Source organism: Liolophura sinensis, chromosome 9 (genome assembly GCF_032854445.1).
Source record: "Liolophura sinensis isolate JHLJ2023 chromosome 9, CUHK_Ljap_v2, whole genome shotgun sequence".
NCBI classification, from domain to species: Eukaryota; Metazoa; Mollusca; class Polyplacophora; order Chitonida; family Chitonidae; genus Liolophura; species Liolophura sinensis.
The window spans coordinates 11,934,981-11,960,561 of NC_088303.1; the positions used below are offsets into that span (position 1 = coordinate 11,934,981).

At 41.2% G+C, this 25,581-nt stretch overlaps 1 protein-coding gene across 1 annotated transcript; it reads right to left on the reverse strand.

Moving 5' to 3' along the window:
- On the reverse strand, positions 1-23,498 carry LOC135474695 (complement C1r-A subcomponent-like). Its single transcript, XM_064754252.1, is given in 19 exon segments — positions 1-473; positions 475-533; positions 536-980; positions 1,750-1,871; positions 3,264-3,396; positions 3,399-3,404; positions 4,104-4,240; positions 4,914-5,113; positions 6,337-6,452; positions 9,395-9,554; positions 11,153-11,210; positions 13,912-14,070; positions 16,073-16,273; positions 17,523-17,702; positions 18,254-18,359; positions 18,993-19,111; positions 19,634-19,827; positions 22,044-22,218; positions 22,976-23,498. Coding segments are annotated over 19 exon segments (2,823 nt in total). The 5' UTR covers positions 23,058-23,498; the 3' UTR covers positions 1-302.
- Between the last annotated feature and the right edge of the window lie 2,083 nt (positions 23,499-25,581).

Consider the following 25,581-nt stretch of genomic DNA (forward strand, 5'->3'; position numbering starts at 1 on the left):
TTACAATCAGTACAATTTATTAGACCATGTGGGAAGGTATCCAATAGAGATTCTGAGGATGAGTAAAGATAAGGGCCACTTGCGTATACTGGTGTGGTGTACTGGTTGAAAATCTTGAAACCATACCAGACTGTCATGATGCTTTATTCTTTATAATGTAAATTCGGTACTTGTTTTATAAGTACAGTTTTTCTACCAGTCTTGTTCTTGCTTTGCTTTGATTACAGTGAAAAAGAGTTCCAGTACCGAGCTCCAAACTGGTATCGTAAAGACGAACGGAGCACCCATAGAGACTGGAACAACTAGTCAATTATTTCGTGAATCCACTTGAAGTATCTACCGACGTTTGTGTAGTAGCCATAAGACTGGGCCCTGTCACAACCAATGCCCCAGGACACGATGCCCACAAGGGAGAACTGGTTACCGGACTTGACTACAAATCCACCCCCGCTGTCACCAGTGCATGAGTCCCCCACGGTTAGCGGTAGGGTAACCAGCGCAAATCATGTTGTCCGCCAACGAACTATTCTTGGCGTTTTTGTGCACAAGGTTTTTTCACGAATGGGCAGCTTGACTTCTAGCAAATACAAAGGCTTGAGGCCGGTCTCTGAGATCAGTCCGCACCCAGCCACGTACCCCGACCCTTGTACCCTTATGAACCGAGTCTCCAGGAAGGATAAGGGCTGAAGACATATTGGCATGATCTGGGAGTTGAAGCGAATCTTCTCTTTCACCTTGATCAGGGCTATGTCGTTGTTGAATGTCTCCGTGGCATGGTCGTATTCTGGATGGACGATGACCTCATCCACGGACATCTCCACGCCCCCAGATCCGCGGCAGTGGTTGGTGCCCAGGAAGATCTTCGTCGTGTCTTTCCCAAACAGAGGTTTGTTTGTGTACTGAGATAGAGACTGGATGCAGTGGGCAGCGGTGAGAATCCACTTCTCGTCAATGATCGAACCCCCACAAAACGCGGTAGGCTGCAAAACGACCAAATTTCGTACTTACATCAAGTAACTGTGCAGTTAAACATGTTGATGAGCAGTATACCCCTATACAACATATGAGTCCTTGAAGCATTATACATTCCATTAACAAAATACTAGTCTAGATATACTCCATTGCTGTATTGTGATGTCATTTAATATACTAACACATTAAAACAGTGCAATGGTACAAGGCCTCAAGGATGCTTAGTCCACCAGCAGAATCTCGGTTTATACAGGAATACGGTATCATAAAAGACTTAAAGCACTGAGAGTGAAACCAGAGCAGCGACGATATTGTGACGGAAAATGGCCACACGCAACCGGTGAAATACGGCATCTTCTCAATTACTTATCACCACCGTCATTAACATTACATTTTTCATGAGGCGTTCGCTTCGAACCTAGCTTTTCCTTCGGGTTTTAATCAAGGAATTTATAGCCCTGATTTTCGCACTACATGTACATGGTTATACTTCAAAGCTGTCATTTACTTGTGTTTGTACAGCGTCGTCGGGTTATGTACAAATACATCGCGGGTACCAGGAGCAGGATATAAACATAGCAAAGGTGAATTGGGATAAATACACGAAATTGAGAAAGATAGTATTTGGAACGGAATTATTCCTTAGTAAATCCTGTCATCTTGTGACGCCCCAAAACGTATTTACGAATCAAAGAGCTCTTGTTAAGTTTCTGAAGGTTGACAAGTGCAGGACGAACGTATCCAGAATCCGCGCATAAGTGCTTCAGTAGTACTTACAGTTACTGTATCGTAGAGGAGGGCAAACCAAGGGTAAGAACCATCAAGCGCCCGCCGTCCGCTTGTGATCCTGGGGCCCACTTGTACCCCTCCAGGCAAGGCAAACTTTGGCCGACCACAGGCTGCAGGACAAGCAAAAATATAAGGCATCATCACTAATTTTATGCTAACTGACCCTCTGTAAGTTTCAAGACTAAGATAATTTTTACATCCGGCATTATTAGCAATTGGTTAGTTTTTGATTATTCTTTGTCTCTTCACTAAAATATACACTGACAAATATTATTTCTCGTACACAGAGTTTGGTCAGCTGCAGCCTTTTCATGTCACGAAGTAACATTGTCCAGACCTCATATTCATGACAAAAATGCCAGTGGCCAGTCACAGCCTTCATGACAGAAAGTAAAATTGGCCATTTGTCGTTCTCGTGACAAGAATTAGCATTGGCCAGTCGCCCTCTTGTGACAAAAAGTAACAGCCAATTCTAAAACCGCAGTCGAATCAGCGAAGTGTGGATTAGATGTCACAAAGGCATGTCGCCCGAGTTCCCTTTATTGTTCCATTTATTGTAGCATAGATTAAGTACATTATAATAAAAGGTACAAAGTGATGATTTTGGCAAATTACTGACTTTCAAAAATTTAGTTATTTCAGCATAGATTAAGTACCGTATAATACCCTTTACATGGACCCAACAACTTTCTATTTTGGAGGATTTATTAAATGTAAATAACAAAGATCGGACATCGCTTAAAATAAACAGTGAGCATATAAACAGTGAGCATATATGTGATTTTAAAAGAAATGACATCAGACCAGATACACTAATAAGTATCCCACATATACATGTAGCTTAATAAACAACCGTTTCATTTCTATCATATCTCATACTCAAGATATCGCAGTTCAAAGTAAAGCAAAATCGCGCATATAAGAAAATCGAAAACGGTTCCATGTTATCACTTTTAACGTTGATCGAGTTATTTCTATAGCCGACAAGCAGGACGTTGCGCGAACCATTTTGCTTTATTTATCTTGTAGGCATATATATTAGCGTGAGTTACGTTTGACGCGACATCGTGTTTCCTGTTCAAAATATCTTGTAATATCTCAAGGCCTCGTAAAAAATTTCGGATTAAAAGTTGATTTTTAGTGTTACCCAGCAAGTCAGAACCAACAGGTCGTGGAAGTATAGGTTTCCTTGCACCACTATCGAAACACCTAGGTTATATCGTTGGTTGTCTTTTTCGGAAACATTGGGGATAACTGGGAACATTGCCCGCCTGAAGCAAACAAAGAGGTAGTCCAAAAGAACTGCACCTTAAAGGCTGCAGAGAAACGTGTGTTTTTCACAGTCTGGAACCGGCCTTTGTTGGTGGGAAGTGTTCAGCAATTACGTCCGAACTTACACTGAAAGTTAAGTGTCAATGTATGAAACTTAATACATGGTACAACGATTAATGCACGTTGAACAACCGACTCTGCTCTTCAAAAATAATATTCTGCTATCTTACTGGCGATCACTGCTGATCCGATGACGTCGAGCCAAGCCGACCTTCGCTGCACACAGTTAACTCCCCTTACGGACGCACGTGTACTTGCCACTGTCGGACGTCTCCAGGAAGGACACTTGAAGATAGGTTGTTCACCAGTGTCTGAAATACAGAATGTAGCGTTAAAACAGACATTCGTATGTCAACCGTCGACCAATAAGGATGTTCCAGGTCAATAATCGCAAAGCCAATTTCCAAAACGATGTATAACATAAACCATTAAAAACTAATGAAGTATATGAAGTACGAAAATAGGACGGAATCATGCAAAGATAACAGTCAGCAGTTTTTAATGATGTTGGAAACACGCAAGGTATTTTCTAGGTGAGTTAACGAAATCAGTATTCAAGGACTAAGGGCGCACTATGACAAAACCTGGGCGGGGAGGGTGGTTGTGGTTCAGCCCTTGCACAACTTGCATAAGTTCCCCATGTATGTTTTGCGAATGTTTCCGGGTTTCAGGAAACATTACTTATTGTCAACTGTACAATATTAATTTCTAATTCAATAACGATTTCCTTTGTTCTTGTTTTTCTGTTGTTTTTTGTTGTTTTTTTGCATCATCCCGCTTAACTGGTTCCGCCAGCCTATACACGCCTCTGTATGAGATACATCTGATCATGGTAACCATCATTATCTCAATCATCGATAATAATAATTCATTTATATTGCCTACGAATATCATAAGGTAGACCTTCATTAATTGACTAGAAAATATAACCACACTGATAACCATATAACACAATGAAAATTTTTGGATTTAAACCCACAGAGAGTCAAGCGAACTAGGAAAATGCTTACCTGGAAACGCTTACTGTCTTGAATTGGAACGTCATCCTTTTCCCAGTGATATGCTCTTCCACCATTAGCCTTACAAGCGAACAAATGACTGTTTTTTCCAGCTCTTTCTGAGGAACTTTGGGGTGCAGCGGTGAATTCTACAACATTCGAGGAGCGTTTAAATGTGATATTCCATACGGAATTCAGCATCACAAGTTAATTACCAAAGACAAGATGTTAAGTACTGCAAAGCTATCATGATATCTGTCAGCAAGCGGGTTAAGTTTACATTATATTACACAGTGCACGAAGCCATTTCTAACTGAACCCAGTCATAAACTTTTATCACTGGAAATTGCAATTTTAACACATTTGTGTTAACATTTTTCAAGTGGTCAAAATCTTCTTTTCTAGGGCACCAATATAACCTCTCAACTCATATTTGAAATTTTTACTTGTGTGAGAAAAAGACTGTGTGGAATGGGCCTAACGAAATCGTGACAAATCCCAATGGTGGAACATCCTTGGAACATAGGTGTAAATTCACAGCTACTTAATTTATATTCCATATTTTCATTATGTTCACATCCATTAGTATCACTAGCACTTCATCTTGCCACAGCGTTTCTGTTACCAAGGAAGAATAAAAAGTGAAAGGCACTCAGGAAGCGGTAACCTGCGGAAAGGCTAATTTCGAAATTCCCACACTTCAGACAATCAGACAATATTGCGTATTTCTGTCCTCTCTACCAATGACCACGAAGAGTAAAAAAAAAATATTCTGGATAAATCCAATACGGATGAGCGCTCTAAAGTGTTGGATAGACTGACCCAGGAAGCACGGCGCATCTGTTGTCACCCAAGCGTCATGGTGGACATTTTCAATACCGTCATCAGCCACACAGGTGTATTTGCCAGCGTTGTCCTCCGTTAGGTGTGGAATCACGAGTACACCACCATCGTGGACGTCAATATTCAAGTTCCTGGTGCTCACCCCAGACGAAATTAGAGGTGTATCTTCGTTAAAAAACCTGCAACGAAGAGAATTCATGATCTTTGCCAAGTTTGTACGATATTCCTGAAGTCCAACCATGACCCATTAGATCCATTTTGATGTGGTGGCATTCAAATATCTGAGAACCAGCAAACCAGGTAGGTCCTATTTTTTAACGGGTGGTAATGCTTTCATTTAAGGTAGTTGTGGCATAAATGAACAGAGGTCAGTTAATGACTTTCATAACAAGAACAATTTCTTCTTTTTTAATCATACTGGGCTTTAACGCCGTTGTCCAGAAGTGTTCACTTGTATGACATCGGTTAAGTTTTGTGGGTGGAGGAAACCGGAGAGTCCGGAGTAAACCACTGCCATGCACCAGGTATCGGTTAAACCGTCTGACATGTACTGAACATAAAGTCCGCCACAAAATCTGAAGTAATCCCCACAGTAGTTTTCCAAAGGTGTTCCAAAAATGCTTAAAAAATTCTCTAATTAACAACAGGATAAATAGCAAATGGTCGTCACTACCTTGCCACTCATTTGGTGACGCCATAACCAAAGCAACTAACCTAAGACCTATATAACCAAAACAATTGTCGTGAGACCTTTACAGGCAAACAAGACGGCTCTCCTATGAAAATAATCATGATCTGTCGGAAATATAGCAGGTTTATGTCCGCAGTTTAATGTTCCTGGTTAGTGCTGCATGAGGAGGCTGGTCTACAAGTGGATATGATCTAACAACACGCCCAAATACTCCCCCCCCCCCCAAATTTAAGTTTTGTTCTTTTGATCGTGCGTTACACACAACAAGGGAACCACTTATTGAAAATTGTTGATTGATGATTTTTGTAAACATGTATGTTTTCAGACCTAATGTGATATATGTACACCATAAGGCGCCGAGATAGCGCATCCAACCCAACTTGATGTACAACAGCGTATGAAGAGTTCCAACGAAGGGACAAAATTCTGTACAAGATGAAAAGATGAAAGATGAAAGAACTATATGCTCTTGTGTCCTATCTGGCATAGGTGAAGAATTTTTTTGCAAACTTGTTGGATTTGGATTCACATCCGAATCACCATATGACAAATGTAATCGGTTGGTGGTTTAGTTTTGCAATGCTACGCCTGGGATCTATAGGTCATCTTGCCAATTCTTATTGAAATTGATACATTTCGCATCCACCCAAACTGTGCAGTATCCTGCTGATACCATGTTGTAAATCACGCCAAATATTTTGTCTTACTCACCAGCGAATGTCAGCTTCCTCTCTATTCACCTGACACTGTAACGTGACTGTGGTGTCAGTGGGCAAGCCGGTGCGGTTTTGAGGAGCATGGATAAATCGGAGTCGCTCTTCTTCTCCCTGCAACGTATGAATGGATATATGTAATACTAAACCTTATTCAGGGCCGGACGTCAACCGGAAAATCCATGGCGAATCTTACTCGTCCAGGATATTGGGACAACCTAATTGTTAATGTGGTAGTCACCGGAATATTTTTACAATTTATTAGAACATTTTAGCAGTTGACTTCGTTACTATGCTCCGCTTACATAAGGTATCGTGATATTTACTGGGTATATATATGCCTTTGACATAGTGTGCTTATGTTTTCTCGTAACGTCTTACCAAAGATGGCAAAGGTAAATTAACTAAAAAGGCAAATAGCCGTAACTGGGTGAGGTAAGGATCTTTCTCTCTCAACATGCCGTGAGTGGGTGAGGTAAGAAGCTTCCTCCCTTAACATGCTGTGACTGGGTGAGGTAAGAAGCTTCCTCTTTCGACATGCCGTGACTGGGTGAGGTAAGAAGCTTCCTCTTTCGACATGCCTTAACTGGGTGAGGTAAGAAGCTTCCTCTTTCGACATGCCGTGACTGGATGAGGTAAGAAGCTTCCTCTCTCAACATGCAATGACTGGGTGAGGTAAGAAGCTTCCTCTCTCAACATGCCATGACTGGATGAGGTAAGAAGCTTCCACACTCAGCGTGCCATGACTGGGTGAGGGTAAGAAGCTTCTTCTAGCTCTCAACATGCTGTGACTGGGTGAGGTAAGAAGCTTCCTCTCTCAACAAGCCGTGACTGGGTGGGAAAAGAAACTTCCTCTATCAGCATGCCGTGTCTGGATGAGGTAAGAATCTTCTTCCTGGAAGTACAGTAACTGGTGAGGTAAGAAGCTTCCTCCTCAACATACCGTGACTGGGTGAGGGTAAGAAGCTTCCTCTCTCACAATGACGTGACTGGATGAGGTGAGAAGCTTCCTCTCTCAACATGCCGTGACTGGGTGATCCTACAAGCTCCCTCTCTCAACATACCGTGACTGGATGAGGTAAGACGCTCCCTCTCTCAGCATACCGTGAGTGGGTGAGGTAAGAAGAAGCTTCCTATCTCGACATGCCGTGACTGGGTGATTTATTTATTTATTTGAATGGTGTTTTACGCCGTACCGGTACTCAAGAACATTTCACTCATACCACGGCGGCCAGCATTATGGTGGAGGTAAGAAGCTTCCTCTTTCAACATGCCGCGACCGGGTGAGGGTAAGAAGCTTCCTCTCTCAACATGCCGAGACTGGGTGAGGGTAAGAAGCTTCCTCTCTCAACATGCCGAGACTGGGTGAGGGTAAGAAGCTTCCTCTCTCACAATGACGTGACTGGATGAGGTGAGAAGCTTCCTCTTTCAACATGCCGCGACCGGGTGAGGGTAAGAAGCTTCCTCTCTCAACATGCCGAGACTGGGTGATTTATTTATTTATTTGAATGGTGTTTTACGCCGTACCGGTACTCAAGAACATTTCACTCATACCACGGCGGCCAGCATTATGATGGAGGTAAGAAGCTTCCTCTTTCAACATGCCGCGACCGGGTGAGGGTAAGAAGCTTCCTCTCTCAACATGCCGAGACTGGGTGAGGGTAAGAAGCTTCCTCTCTCAACATGGCGTGAGTGGGTGAGGTAAGAAGCTTCCTCTTTCAACATACCGTGACCGGGTGAGGGTAAGAAGCTTCCTCTCTCAACATGGCGCGAGTGGGTGAGGTAAGAAGCTTCCTCTCTCAACATGCCGTGAGTGGGTGAGGTAAGAAGCTTCCTCTCTCAACATGCCGTGAGTGGGTGAGGTAAGAAGCTTCCTCTTTCAACAAGCCGTGAGTGGGTGAGGTAAGAAGCTTCCTCTCTCAACATGCCGTGAGTGGGTGAGGTAAGAAGCTTTCTCTCTCAACATGCCGTGAGTGGGTGAGGGTAAGAAGCTTCCTCTTTCAACAAGCCGTGAGTGGGTGAGGTAAGAAGCTTCCTCTCTCAACATGCCGTGAGTGGGTGAGGTAAGAAGCTTCCTCTTTCAACAAGCCGTGAGTGGGTGAGGTAAGAAGCTTCCTCTCTCAACATGCCGTGACTGGGGGAGGTAAGAAGCTTCCTGTCTCAACATGCTGCGACTAGGTGAGGTAAGAAGCTTCCTCTTTCAACAAGCCGTGACCGGGTGAGGGTAAGAAGCTTCCTCTCAACATGGCGTGACTGGATGAAGTAAAAAGCTTCCTCTCTTATCATGCCATTACTGGTTGAAACAGCAAGTTTCCTCTCTCAACATGCCGTGACTGGATGAGGTAAGAAGCTTCCTGTCTCAACATGCCGTGACTGGGTGAGGTAAGAAGCTTCCTCTCTCAACATGCCGCGACCGGGTGAGGGTAAGAAGCTTCCTCTCTCAACATGGCGTGACTGGATGAAGTAAAAAGCTTCCTCTCTTATCATGCCATTACTGGTTGAAACAGCAAGTTTCCTCTCTCAACATGCCGTGACTGGGTGAGGTAAGAAGCTTCCTCTCTCAACATGCCGTGACTGGATGAAGTAAGAATTTAGCTTTCTCTCTCAACATGCCGTGACTGGGGGAGGTAAGAAGCTTCCTCACTCAACAAGCCGTGACTGGGTGAGGGTAAGAAGCTTCCTCTCTCAACATGACGTGACTGGATGAAGTAAAAAGCTTCCTCTCTTATCATGCCATTACTGGTTGAAACAACAAGTTTCCTCTCTCAACATGCCGTGACTGGGTGAGGTAAGAAGCTTCCTCTTTCGACATGCCGTGACTGGATGAAGTAAGAATTTAGCTTGCTCTCCCAACATGCCGTGACTAGGTCAGGCAACAAGCCCCCTCTCTAAATATGCCGTTACTGGGTGAAGTAAGAAGCTTCCTCTCTCAACATGCCCTGACTGGGTGAGGTAAGAGACTTCCTCTCTCAATATGCCGTGACTGGGTGAGGTAAGAAGCGTTGCGTGCGCTGTAAGGAGTATGTAGGATTATGGATATAACTCTTTTCACAAACCCTTTCATCACAATACAGGCCCGCGAACTCTGGCAGACAACTACAGAAAAACATTTCGGGCAGCTGGTTACAGGTGCCTCCGTTAAGACAGGGATCTGCACTACAGTCTGCCGGCTTCTTTTCACATCTCGGTCCTGAGTAGGGTGGAGGACAGTCACACCTACAGAAATATATGCTACCAGGTGAGTATCGCCACATCTTCTATACGTTATTTCCACATGGATTAACTAAAACCTTTATAAAATATGTCTTTGATTCATGCCAATGTGTCTCTTTAAAACGAACAGTAAGTTATTTAGTCAAATTAAAGTGAATTCTCGAGAAATCTCACTAAATAGACGCGAGATCCGCCTTAATTTACTACAATGTTTTTTTTAGAGTCTCAATATCAACACGCAAATTGTCTTCGCAATATTGCTGTATTAGCTATATTTTGTGACCTAAATTTGCTTAGTTTTAAAATAACATCCCCATGAGTCTAAAAACAAACTGAAAGCGAATGCTTACTGCACTTTAATAGCAAGGGAATATTGATCAAATGTTTAGTAAAACAAAATTTAGCCCTTGGTGCGGATATCGCCAATATCGGGATTATTTTCTGGGTATCCAATTTAACTAAACTTAATACAAGGTATGAGAGAGAATGAAGACAGTTATTATCAATGCCATTTGATCAGCAAAGCAGTATATCTGTACGCTTGAGAGACAAACTAATGATATGTTCTATAAAGGGGTCCTTGCATGAGGAGTGAGGTGGCATGTTCAGCTCTCGCCACTGGGCTGCGGATGTAACTAAAGCTTTGTTCTCACTGAGACGACAATCTCCGACCAGCTTTTCCTGACCCCCCCCCCCCCCCCCGGCTTTTCATGCGCAAACCCACTTGCCCCCCCCCCCCCAATCCCCACAGTCCGCCTGTCCAGCATGAGCTGGACTTCAGCTCACAGCGACCGCATCGGTGGGTCATTGCGCCGTGCTTGAGTGCTAATCCCCTCGATCACGAAAGCCCCTATTGTATTAGATTAAATATATGGGCAACGTTTAAAGACTGTAGTCATCTTGATGAACTGACTAGACATGCATCATGTACAGACTTATAGGCCTACTGACACCATGTAGATGTCTAAACATGTAGACATCACGTGAATGTAAAGACATGTACACACACCATATAGACGTATAGACATGTACCGACATCATTTAGATGCATGGACATGTACAGATATCATGTAGATGTATGGACATGCACAGACACCATGTAGATGTATATACATGTACAAACATCATGTAGATGTATACACATGTACAGATATCATGTAGATGTATAGACATGTACAGACATCATGTAGCTGTATAGACATTACAGACATCATGTAGATAAGAGACATGCACAGAAATCATGTGGATGTATGGACATGTCCAGACACCATGTAAATGTTTAGACATGTGCTGACATCATGCAGATGTACAGACATGTACAGACACCATGTAGATGTATAGACATTGACAGACATCGTTTAGATGTATAGACATGTAAAGAGGTTATGTAGATGTATAGACCTGCACAAGCATCATGTAGATATATAGACATGTACTGACACCATGCAGATGTACAGACACGTACAGACATCATGTAGATGTATAGACATGTACAGACATCGCGTAAATGTACATACATCATGTAGATGTATAAGATTTACAGACATCATGCAGATGTATAGACATATACAGACATTATGTAGATGTATAGCACCACTTACATCGGTCCCTTGATTTGCTGTGTGCATTTGCCGCCATTTTCACACTCCAAGTAGCATTCTAAAAATAATATAAAATCCATTTAGTTGTTGATGAAGCAGTCAGAGAGGTTTCTCACTTCTAGATGACGGATCCTCTTCATTTCTCAAAGAAACTCCCTAGTTCATTTTTGTGCTATTGCGTGGTTAAGGCTAACCTTATCTAAACCAACTGACTTAAAAGATTCGGAAATGTAAATTCAAAAGTTTCGTGAAAAGTAGGCTTAAACTGACTTGGCCATCAACTTCGATATCAACGGCTTGAAACGATCATTTCTAAAGCTTCCACTTAATGTTTTAATGTTGCCTTTTACACATAATAAAATAACCTACTGACATAAGATTTTGCTTGCGCTCACAACCGAGGCAAGCAGGTACATACAGCCATTATCTCCTGCTCTAAAAGATTACAGTGCAGGTACCTGTCAACTGGTTTAAGTCAGACAGGGTATTAGTCAAGAGCTCCCTCATTGTGGTCATTGTACACAACATGAAATTTTCATCTGAACAAGTACACAAGTCTGCATGTACACTTACTGATGAAACCCGTCTCATCTGTTCATGCACTTACTGATGAAACCCGTCTCATCTGTTCATGCACTTACTGATGAAACCCGTCTCATCTGTTCATGCACTTACTGATGAAACCCGTCTCATCTGTTCATGCACTTACTGATGGAATCTGTCTCATCTGTTCATGCACTTACTGATGGAATCTGTCTTGTGTATTCAAACAGTTACTGATGGAATCTGTCTCGTCTGTTCATACACTTACTGATGAAACCCGTCTCATCTGTTCATGCACTTACTGATGGAATCTGTCTTGTGTATTCAAACAGTTACTGATGGAATCTGTCTCGTCTGTTCATACACTTACTGATGAAACCCGTCTCATCTGTTCATGCACTTACTGATGGAATCTGTCTTGTGTATTCAAACAGATCACTTCATACCTTTACACATGGAATTTGTCTGTTATGTTCATACACTTACTGATGGATACTGTGTCGTCTGTTCATACACTTACTGATGGAATCTCTCTCGTCTATTCATACACTTACAGATGGAATCTGTCTTGTGTATTCAAACACTTACTGATGGCATCTGTTAGATCAGTTCATACCTTTACACATGGAATTTGTCTGTTATGTTTATACACTTACTGATGGAATCTCTCTCGCCTGTTCATACACTTACTGATGGAATCTGTCTCGTCTATTCATACACTTACTGATGAAATCTGTCTTGTGTATTCAAACACTTACTGATGGCATCTGTTAGATCAGTTCACACCTTTACACATGGAATTTGTCTGTTATGTTTATACACTTACTGATGGAATCTCTCTCGTCTGTTCATACACTTACAGATGGAATCTGTCTTGTGTATTCAAACACTTACTGATGGCATCTGTTGGATCAGTTCATACCTTTACACATGGAATTTGTCTGTTATGTTTATACACTTACTGATGGAATCTCTCTCGTCTGTTCATACACTTACAGATGGAATCTGTCTTGTGTATTCAAACACTTACTGATGGCATCTGTTAGATCAGTTCACACCTTTACACATGGAATTTGTCTGTTATGTTTATACACTTACTGATGGAATCTCTCTCGTCTGTTCATACACTTACAGATGGAATCTGTCTTGTGTATTCAAACACTTACTGATGGCATCTGTTGGATCAGTTCATACCTTTACACATGGAATTTGTCTGTTATGTTCATACACTTACTGATGGAATCTCTCGTCTATTCATACACTTACTGATGGATACTGTGTCGTCTGTTCATACACTTACTGATGGATACTGTGTCGACTGTTCATACACTTACTAATGGAATCTCTCGTCTATTCATACACTTACTGATGGATACTGTGTCGTCTGTTCATACACTTACTGATGGATACTGTGTCGTCCGTTCATACACTTACTGATGGATACTGTGTCGTCTGTTCATACACTTACTGATGGAATCTCTCTCGTCTGTTCATACACTTACTGGTGGATACTGTGTCGTCTGTTCATACACTTACTGATGGAATCTGTCTTGTGTATTCAAACACTTACTGATGGCATCTGTTAGATCAGTTCACACCTTTACACATGGAATTTGTCTGTTATGTTCATACACTTACTGATGGATACTGTGTCGTCTGTTCATACACTTACTGATGGATACTGTGTCGTCTGTTCATACACTTACTGATGGAATCTCTCTCGTCTGTTCATACACTTACTGATGGATACTGTGTCGTCTGTTCATACACTTACTGATGGATACTGTGTCGTCTGTTCATACACTTACTGATGGAATCTCTCTCGTCTGTTCATACACTTACTGATGGATACTGTGTCGTCTGTTCATACACTTACAGATGGAATCTGTCTTGTGTATTCAAACACTTACTGATGGCATCTGTTAGATCAGTTCATACCTTTACACATGGAATTTGTCTGTTATGTTTATACACTTACTGATGGAATCTCTCTCGTCTATTCATACACTTACTGATGGAATCTCTCTCGTCTATTCATACACTTACTGATGGAATCTCTCTCGTCTATTCATACACTTACTGATGGATACTGTGTCGTCTGTTCATATACTTACTGATGGAATCTCTCTCGTCTGTTCATACACTTACTGATGGAATCTGTCTCGTCTGTTCATACACTTACAGATGGAATCTGTCTCATATTCTCGTGTACTTACTGATGGAATCTGTTTCGCTTACGAAACTATACGTCACTGCAAAACCGACATCTGAGACAGTCATGTCAGAGATAAACCTGATGATGACGGTGTTCCCTGCCGACGTAATGGACGTGTTCGATGCCATCTGTTGACCGCAGAAGCTCCCCAAGGGGAAATCTGAAAGAAACGATGTCAATAGAACCCTTCATTAACTAAGCAAACATTAACCTTTACAATGGTAAGACAACAATGTGTGATGTTTATCTAAAATCATCATTAACAGATTAAAGTGTTAATAGTCAACTGCTTTAGTGCTAACAGTGGTAAGTGTGTGATGTCTATCTATCATTACCAGATTAAAGTGCTAACGGTGGTTAGTGTGTGATGTTGATTTAATATCATCATTACCAGATTAAAGTGCTAACAGTGGTTAGTGTGTAATGTTGATCTAACATCATCATTACCAGACTAAAGTGCTAACAATGGTTAGTGTGTGATGTTTATCTAACATCATCATTACCAGATTAAAGTGCTAACGGTGGTTAGTGTGTAATGTTGATCTAACATCACCATTACCAGACTAAAGTGCTAACAGTGGATAGTGTGTGATGTTGATCTAACATCATCATTACCAGATTAAAGTGCTAACAGTGGTTAGTGTGTGATGTTGATCTAACATCATCATTACCAGACTAAAGTGCTAACAGTGAATAGTGTGTGATGTTGATCTAACATCATCATTACCAGACTAAAGTGCTAACGCTGGTTAATGTGTGATGTTGATCTAACATCATCATTACCAGGCTAAAGTGCTAACGGTGGTTAGTGTGTGATGTTGATTTAACATCACCATTACCAGACTAAAGTGCTAACAGTGGATAGTGTGTGATGTTGATGTAACATCATCATTACCAGACTAAAGTGCTAACGCTGGTTAGTGTGTGATGTTGATCTAACATCGTCATTACCAGACTAAAGTGCTAACAGTGGTTAGTGTGTGATGTTGACCTAACATCATCATTACCAGATTAAAGTGCTAACGGTGGTTAGTGTGTAATGTTGATCTAACATCATCATTACCAGACTAAAGTGCTAACAGTGGTTAGTGTGTGATGTTGATCTAACATTGTCATTACCAGATTAAAGTGCTAACGGTGGTTAGTATGTGATGTTGATCTAACATCATCATTACCAGATTAAAGTGCTAACTGTGGTTAGTGTGCGATGTTGATCTAACATCGTCATTACCAGACTAAAGTGCTAACAGTGGTTAGTGTGTGATGTTGATCTAACATCATCATTAACAGACTAAAGTGCTAACAGTGGTTAGTGTGTGATGTTGATCTAACATCATCATTACCAGACTAAAGTGCTAACTGTGGTTAGTGTGTGATGTTGATCTAACATCATCATTATCAGACTAAAGTGCTAACAGAGGTAAGTGTGTGTTGTTTATCTGAAATTACCATTAATAGGCTAAAGTGCTAATTAACAGTGGTAATTGTGTGATACTGACCCAAAATTGTAATTAACATACTACAGAGCTAAGAGTGGTAATTGCGTGTCGTTTATCTAAAATCATCATTAACAGACTAAAATGCTAACAGTGGTAATAGTGTGATACTGATCCAAAATTATAATTAACATACTACAGAGCTAACAGTGGTAATTGCGTGTCGTTTATCTAAAATCATCATTAACAGACTAAAATGCTAACAGTGGTAATAGTGTGATACTGATCCAAAATTATAATTAACATACTACAGAGCTAACAGTGGTAATTGTGTGTTGTTTATCTAGATCATCATTAACAGACTAAAGTGCTAACAGTAGTAATTGTGTGAAGTTGATCCAAAATTATCATTAACATACTACAGAGCTAACAGTAGTAATTGTGTGTTGTTTATCTAGATCATCATTAACAGACTAAAGTGCTAACAGTAGTAATTGTGTGATGTTGATCCAAAATTATCATTAACATACTACAGAGCTAACAGTAGTAAGTGTGACGTGATAGTTATCTAAAACCCTCCTTAACTGAGAAAGACCTTCAGAGTGGTATTATAACAGTGCATGATATTTATTTAATACATCGTTAATAGGTAAACTTTTACATAATAAAAACTACACACATCTTATGACACGCCTTTAGTGAGCCGAAATTGCTTCTCGATCTTACCGTCTGTGGCGCCGTCGTAAATTATTAGAGAATCATATACACAATTCTCACTCTTCTCCAAGTGGAACTCATCAAAGACAAGCTGGACGAACTTGCCCGGGGGTGCTCGGATCACGTACACACACATCTTGTTGTGAAGGTAAAGGCTGGGGTACCCTGGGGAGGTCAAGATACCCTCGCTCTCCAACGTCCGACTACAGTCTGTAGGGTCAGAGAGTAGTGTTCGTCTAAACAAAGTGAGTGACAGCAATACAGCTGCTATGTAATATACACGACATGGCCTGGATCAAGATGAAAAGTGTCTAACCTGTACTAGAAGTGTCCCGAGAGTTTTACTTGAGGAATTTACTTCATTACCATACATGCACAATACACTCATAGTCTGTAATAAAATTTAGGTTCACATGTACAATCTTCAAAGACGCCTCAACTGCGATTTCAGGGCACTCTCTGGATACTATCAGTTTAACCCAGCCTTATGTTTACCATGGGTACTATTGGCTTAAGGCATTTGACAATACAGCGAGAAGCTGTCGGTTAAAATGTTTGGCAATACTTATTATGAAATGCAATGAACTCAACCGGCATCACATATAGGAGCCTACACTGTCAGTTAGGTCTGTCAGTTAGGATGATTTGACAACTGCTGTTGTCCGATTTCTGCCAACTCCCAGCATAAGGTGATAACACAACAATGAGCTTCATACCTGGGTCGGGGCCAGCACGGCGCAATGGCGTAGGAGCCTCTCACCACTGCGGTCGCGGTGAGTTCAAATCCAGCTCGTGCTGGCTTCCTCTCCAGCCCTACGTGGAAGGTATGACAGCAATCTGCAAATGGTCGTGGATTTCCCCCGGGCACTGTCCGGTGTTCTCTCACAATAAAGCTGGCCGCCTTCATACAAGTGAAATTTTCTTGACTACGGCATAAAACACCAATCAAATAAATAAATAAAGCATACCTGAGTCACTTACGCAACACAATTGTCTTCTGCCCTCCAATTATACAGTAAGGGCCTGTAAATTTGGGCAAGCATAGCTGTCGCTGTAACACATACTGAAGTTAAATAACTGTCGCTGTAACACATACTGAAGTTACGTAATTGTCATTGTAACATACTGAAGTTACAGAACTGTCGCTTTAACGCATACTGAAGTTACATAACTGTCGTTGTAACACATACACAGGCGATACATTGTCGAAAGAGTTGTGCCTATCATTACGTCACGCACGCTGGTAGAACGGGTCCCTTCTGGTAACTTCTGTCGTCTTGCTCAACACGCAAGGACTACGTGAAAGGACCCTGAAACTATCACCTTAATTAAATACGTTCCAGCTCCGACCATACGCGACGAAACTTACCCGTGTCGCCTTGTACAACACCCAAGGGCGCCGTGAATAAGATGTAGACATGGAACTGTACGTGATCCGATCATGCGCCAGAAAACTTACCCTTATCCCCTTGTGCCACACCCAGAAGCGCCGTGGACGGGTCCAGGAAGTTGTAGGAGACGTTGAAGCCGTTTTGAGTGTACGTTGCGTCAGTGGTGTACACCAGGAGCAAATCTCGCCCGGTAGAACGTGTGACTGAGGGACGGCTTGACCCACAAAACACACCAATGTTCCCACTCTCTGATCAAAAAACCCAGAAAAAGAAGCGTTCATATTAATAACGCCAGTCGTTCAAATGGCTTCTGAAGGCAAAGGTACGTACAACATTCGATCAGTTTGTTCAGTTAGCAGGATACCTTTTCTCTCTGTACAGACAGATAACTAAATGTGTTTAGCTCACAATCTCTGTACGGTATAGGATAACACCATATACAGAGGTTATTGCCTGGTAAGGTTGAAGTAACAACAAACACGTCCTTCAACAAAATCACCAGAAGCAGTGAATATATTGTTTCGCTCTTTGTCAGTGTAGTCATTTTTAACCAACAAATGTATAAGCCTTTAAGGAACACCCTGTTCTGTCTGTTAACACTACTCCAGATATGGGAGCAAAAGCCAAAAGCAATCAGACAGGCGCGGTTTTAGATAAATCCATACCCAGCTCCATATCACTGTTCTTCGGGTCTCGTACACAATGCTGTGGAAATCAGCAGATCGTAAAGGCGTTTTATCATCATACTACGACAAACATGAACCCATATTGCTTTGTGAAAAGGCCTTGATTTGCAAACCTTTGGTGGGCCCATCGAAGATCTCCACACTGTCGTACTGGCAGTAACTGGATGGCTCCACGTGGAAGAAGGTAAACATCAGTTCAACTACCTTACCCTCAGGGGCCTGTTCAGGGGGAAACATTTCGTCACGTAGTATACATTAGATTTACAACCTTCAAGAAACGTTTGTGTTACAAGAATTTTAAAATTGTTATTTCCATACTCACATTTCCATGCATGTATAAAGCAAGAACATATGGGGAAACCGATGTAGAGTGAATGTTTAATGAAGGTGTTTACAATTCGTTCAAGAATATTAAATTAAACATCAGTTTACTGGTATTTACATATACGTCGAGGAAAGATAATTTAAAGAAACAATACCTTATTTTTGCCTTGGGAGCATATTACTACAAAATATCTTTGCCTTCAATCTCAGGATGAGTACGACGCAAAACACCAATCAAATCAATCTATCTCAAGACGATGGCTGGTTTTGTTACGTGATTCCAGATTGTAATATCTTATCTCTGTGAGGTGCTGTGAGGGTGTTCAGCTACACGACATTTTCTTTTAAAGCGTTTTGGAATATTTGTTATCAGCAGAAAGCTATTTCTACATACATGACACTTTCTCTTAAAGCGTTTTGGAATATCTGTTATCAGCAGAAAACTATTTCTAAGTTCCTTTGGGGTTGTCCCCTGGTACAGTATGAGTGACATTTTCTATTTTCTCGTTTACTGTGGGATCAACTTGCCGTAAATTTGTAGGTGCAGTAAGTATTCGCGTTTGCCGGTAATGGGAAGTTCGGACTGATCAGGTATCCGGGGACCGTGGATACTGTCCGGTTACAATCTGAGCCGCGATCAATCCGCGCTGAAACAGAGAACATCGACATTTAGACAAGGTCAATGATCAAGCAGTACTACGCTAGCTCCCTTCTTCTTGTGTAAGTAAAAAAACGGACTGTAGAATTGTTTTTCAAGTATTCATGGTGCTTTTTCCATGAAGTTATGTTGTGGTAAATGGCTCTTTGGCCAAAAGATACTTTATGAGGGATCTTGCCAGACGAAATCTCACTAAAGGAAGCAAAATTAGAATAAAGGATTTTGCTTAACCCATTTGATTTCCTGTCGTAACATAAAGTACTTGGGTTTGACTGGAAAACAAGCATTGAGCGTAAACATATGAACCTTGCAATGGGCTGTCAATATTGCGCGCAATTTAGTCTTAGTCAATGATTCATCTAAAAGAACAAATAGACATAATTCTTTTATTGTTTTCAATGTTTTCAAATGATTATTACATGAAGTTTAAACATGCCACAAAAAAGCCATAGATAGTTTCTTAAACATTTTTCACTATATTACTATAGTTAATAAAACTAAACACTCTTACACTTAATCTGCTTCGGACCTGTCAGCGTTGAGTACGCCAGTTCAAACCCCAACCCGCCATAGGAAGCGTCTGAGCTGAAGACAACTAGCGCCTGGTTGCCTGACGTCTCTACCGCAAACCGACTTGTGCCACAGAATCTCCCCAGGGTCTGTCCGTCAGGCTGTCCCCCATCGTATATAAGGACGTGATCAAACCTGTCATAAAACCAAGGACCCTACATGTAAGGCAATGCTCTACCAAAATCCATACTTTGATCATTATCTATAATAATCCTAAATAAGGCTTTTGTCTTGTCTACATGTTTATATGCGATGTACAAACCGACAACATAATGTTGAATTTTTACACACACCTACACAGGTGTATATTTCCCACAATGATCACGAATTTACACAACTGTAAATATACTGCCCCACATGCATGAGTTAATGAGATGCAGTTAAAATTCTGAGAAAGTCATATCGGCTGATTCAGCCGGTGAGTTTTAACGTCCAAAGCAAATCTCAGTAGAACGGGTGTCACAGTTCATGTAAAGCGAAATCTCGCTTCTAAACGTGAACTGTCTTCAAAATGATAGGGATAACACGTGAACACAGGTCTGTCTGGTAACACAGAAATCTCGCTCTAGAGGGTGATTTCACCATACTTAAAATTCACGTCCACAATCGTTTCCTACACCCATATGATGAAAAGAACCACCCTCATAGAAATGAAATATTCTTCCCTTGATGTCCACTTACGAAGACGGACACACTGAAGACAAGTACGTCATGGCACCATGGTCAAGTGCGTCTTTTTGCATGGCTCATTCACGTAAAGTACCCTCTGTATTTGTCGGAGATGCGCCATTGACCATTACTGAGATAAACCAGCAGCAAAATCAAGCTATAAATACAACATTACGTAAATAACACCCAAATTTGTGTGGTTTTGCACAACAGCAAGCTGAAAATTTGAAGATTCGCGAAAGGAACCGAAACTGATTAAATGCACATCCTTGTCCACTGTGACGTTGCAGAACATTTGTAGCGGTACCGTGTCTTGTTCGCAGTTCTTCTCATTTATTGAACCGTATCAAAATGTTTCAGTGTTCATTGAATTTCTCATTAATAACATCTATGTGAAATTCGTATATGGTATAGGTATTCCAATGGGTATAAATTATGACCCCCTTGTGCCCTCTGTATATCGTCTTATATACAACAGAAACTATTAAGGAGTAATCCTCACCAGGCCCGTTCTCATTTACTGATAAAACAGTATGTTGATATTAAAATCATCCATATATAGCAAAGGCAAAGACATTTACTCAGCTTCGCTGTATTTAAAGGAAACCACAGACTCTCCATATGGTATGTCTTATCTGGACCGATATTTGTACCAAGACCAAAACGGTTTTCTCTCTCGCAGACTTTAGGACAAGACCCACATCTGTAGCTTCAATTCTGACTGTGAAAATTATCTTTACTTGGACAGCAATATACTGAAGGCCCTGCATATAGCGTGTGCAAATCCTGTGTGTTGTGTCACAATTTTAACCCACGATGGTTATTCCATCACACGCCTTCACTCTAATCTTCGTAAGTTGTACAATAAATATATATCTCTTGTAAGTAAATATGGAATGAGCGTCCATGCAGAATCTCTGGCGCTCCTTGTGTCTGTGTTTGTGTTTAATTCCACTTAACCCGGGTGAGGGGGCTGTCTGTTTATCGTGTTGAATTAGAACGCCACGTTAAATATACGAACAGTTGCAATCAAAGCACATCTGAGATCGACATTTTATAATCGACAACTCATTTACTAGCATGGTATACAATTTGAATGCTTATTTCACTCATTCGCCTAAAACATACCTTGCGTCTGTACAACATCACTGAAAACTGAAAGCTGACTGCTTTCATGATCTTTCATGATTCTTTTCATGATTTCGTCCTAATTTCGTACTTTATATACAGTCATAATTTTTTGGCAGCTTGTTTCTAACGTCATTTTGGGAATTGACCTTGCGATTATTGACCTGATACGTTAATCCTGACTGAGGATTGGTATTCGAATGTCTGTTTGAACGCATAGTTTTATAACATTATAACTCGAAAATTAGCGATGAGAAAATAAATTTACGACGCTTTGTGAACATCTTCCAACCTGAAGTTATTTTGTGAGCGCAGAAAAGGAACATTTAAATAATGGCAGTTGGTTAATTCTGGAAAGAAAACGAGCATTGTCCATAACTGTGCAATGCGTGGTGGGCCTACTTACACACGTGGTGCTTTCAGGCGTGTTACTTACATGCGTGGTAGATAAACGCGTGGTACTTACACACGTGGTACTCTCAGGCGTGGTACTTACATGCGTGGTACATAAACCCGTGGGTCTTACACGTGATACTTAAACGCATGGTACTTACACACATCCCAGGGTTTCCTCTACTTGGATTATCACTGAGGTGATGTTTATACGGGAACCAGAGGGTGCCGTTAGCCTCCACCTGCAGGTGACGTTGGCGGGGTATATCACAGGGTAGGAAGGACTGGTAAACGTACCACTGCCCACCTGGATGTCGACAATTGATGAGGGACACGCTGAAAGGAAAGACGTCATGGAATCGTGCATTGTGAGGTGTATCTGACACAACAAACAGACTCTCGCCTAGGCCATCATCGCCATAGCAAGCCAGTCCCTGACCAAAAAAGTCACTAGCTCTATTCAAGCTAACGCTATTAAGGTTATGGCTATAAGTCACGAAGTTTGTCAGAAGAATGGCGATGGACAGTGGATTTTCCCAGACTCTTCTCTCTTCCCTGCATCCATACTACTGCCTGAAGTCATATAAGGGAAGAAGCCTACTAGGTAAAGCCCCAAACTGTTAATTCCGTTAATACCGTTAATTCCTTGGTACATACACGTATGCTCAATAGATGGGTTGCAATGGCAGCCATCTTGGAGCCATACTCTAACAGTAGACACCCAGTGAGCAATACTCAGTCTTACATCAAAGATGGCTGTCATTGCAAGACACCTATAGGATAGAGCCAAAACTCTTGACCTGTAGATCCTGTTAGGGTTTAGACAATAAGTTGGAGTTGTTCCTACAGTCCTGTTGTAACTATAAAGCAACGTTCGCGTGATGACATTTGACGAATGCTATAATTGCATGAAATAACGCGTGTCCTATAATTCTATTCGACTTTTTGAGTCAAAAATCGCAACTTGTGAACGCGGTTTTATTCTGAGAACATTGAAATCGAAACCATCTATGTAAATATACACAGGGCCCTACATAATCAGCTGAACTTGGAACTCAGTATAAGTTAAATAGTAGTTTAAATAATTGTTTACCTGCTTTTGCGGATGGGTTGCCAATGACAGTAAAGACGAATGAAGAACAGAGCAGCAACACATGTAACATCGGTATCTCCATCTTGTAAACTAATACAAGAGGGTAAAATAACATAGGGGTGTCAGCTGTGTCAATAGATACTACCTCGGCCTTTTCCGGTAACTGCGCTGGTGGCCAGTAGGATAAACTTGAAAATCAACGGACTCCATTTTGCACAGTTATAGATCTAAGCTATAATCAAAACAGACATCAGTGTTAGGTGAATGTCAAAACAGCCACCGCTGGCATCACATTGCTTTTTCACAGAAATTCACAGAGTAACATGAGCCATATATTTTTTTTTATAAGGACAGACATATATACACTTCCTTGCCGTAGATGTACCTTTTCCGCACGTGAACATCCCCTTTGGAAGTCAGTGGCTAATTTAGTGGCTTAAACCATCCTTGTCTCTTAGTTGACGAGATGCTATAATGTGTCGTATTTTTGTACGGTGTGGAACTGTCAGTAATCTATTAGACATAAAACAAACCTCATTAATCTAAGTAAAAGGTCAGACTGAAGTGTATTGTCTTGGTGTGGGCATATGTACAGATCCTGTTTATGAGCTTACTTCCTATACGGATATTAACGTACTTAATTGCCCTTATAGGTCACACCGTTACCAGAGCTGACATGTGCGCAATTCGTCGTCATCTTGTTGAGCTGCTGTTACAATGGTCGATCGACAAATGATTTCAGTTTTGGCCGTATATTATAAATCTGCGACATTACTGTTCTAATGATTGGTCTTTCACTTCAGACATTTCACATGTTTGCACCTTAAGCTTCACGGTCAAGCCCTAGTTCAAGACTACGTTTTTAGTCTATTGCTGACCGGCTTCTGAGATATCTCTGGCACAAATCACAATTTAGGGTATAACCGTAGATGCACGGGATCACTTTCACGATGCAGTATATGGGCGAAATAGATCTGCATGAACCTTAATCTAATTAAGTTGTTAAAAAAAGACTTATCTGCTGCAGTTCACAAACAATGATTAAATTTATTAATCGTACATGACTACAAATACACGATGTTATACATCTTTTCCAATTGCGTCCCGCCATATCTCTGTTAAACAAAACAAAACGCATCTAACTTAAACTGGAGAACTTTAGAAACTATACAAATCACCCACAACCCCTCACCCCCAACCCCTCCGCAAATTCGGCCTACGGTATTCAAACAAATGCACCGGTACAATATTTCCCAAAATGACAGTGGAGCTTTTGATCCAGAGTAAAGTGAAGTTCATCACTACCACCACACACACAGTTTAAAGTCCTCATCCTGTTCGGAATAAGAGGACAGAGTGCTTTCCCTTCCAAACCCAGATCGGATTATAGTTCCGGTAACTGGATACAACCTTTTATTCACATGCTGTCCCGCATTGCACTATCAACTGCACCCCCCTCCCCCATTTCCTCCACTTTCCCCCTATGCTCCCCACCTCCCATCCCTCCAGACATCCCGCGACTTCGACCATTGTTGTTACATAACACCAAGCTTGTACACATGCGTATTGGATGCTGTGCGAGTTACTAACTAATATGACAGATTCCTAGATACTAATGCCTGTATGTTATGGGCTACATTTTATGCATCATTATGTAAATGATGTTCAATACGTGAAATAAATCAGAGTTCCACCCCACCCCCAACTCATTCAGCTGGTTAATGTGACGCAGTAGCACTGTCGATTGGTCCTTGAAGAAGATTTGAATCCAGTGTTCGAAAGGGTTTTATCGTATTTAGTCCGTCATCACGCCAGCTTATTCTGTTAAATATAGCAAATACATTCTAGTCCTGAAACACAAAGATTGCATTCGGGACCTCCGTTGTCGAGTAGCCTCCCACCAATGCCAGTCCTCTTTCTATAGGCTTCCACTACGGCCTTACGTGGGAACTTCTGCCAGCAACCTGTAACCTGTTGTGGGATTCCCACCGGATTCTCATCGGCTTTGCCGGGTTTCCTCCCACCATAATGCTGGCCGCCGTCGCTTAAATGCAATATTCTTGAGTTCGGAGTAAAACACCAATCAAATACATAAAAGATTGTATTAGACTCACTGGATATTATGCTGAATATGACAGGATTATGTTTTAATAACAGAATACATTCTTAAATGACAGATATAACACACTTTCTGCTAAACTTCACAGATTATATTTTGAATGTATCCGTTGACCTCTAATTGAGAGCCGACGTATGCGCGATAAATTCTGGACAATGCTTTAATCAGTATTCGAATAAAATAATAAAATAAATGGAAACCTAATTCCATTTTAGAAATGTCGAAGTGGTTGGCTAAAAATCTCATTTTATAACTATTCGAGTATCACCGTGGAGGTGTAGACAGACATACATGTAACATCTTCAACATCTCTTACGGTAAGGCAATATAGGCTACAAGCATAAGACGGATAGAAAAGAGCATTTTACAATTACACATGTATACGCCAAACCAATCAAGGATAGTGTTGTTATTTTGGGCGAAATTATCTCATAGATGATTGGTACAAATAAATTTTGTCATTCCAAATGATGAACAGTGCGCGGTC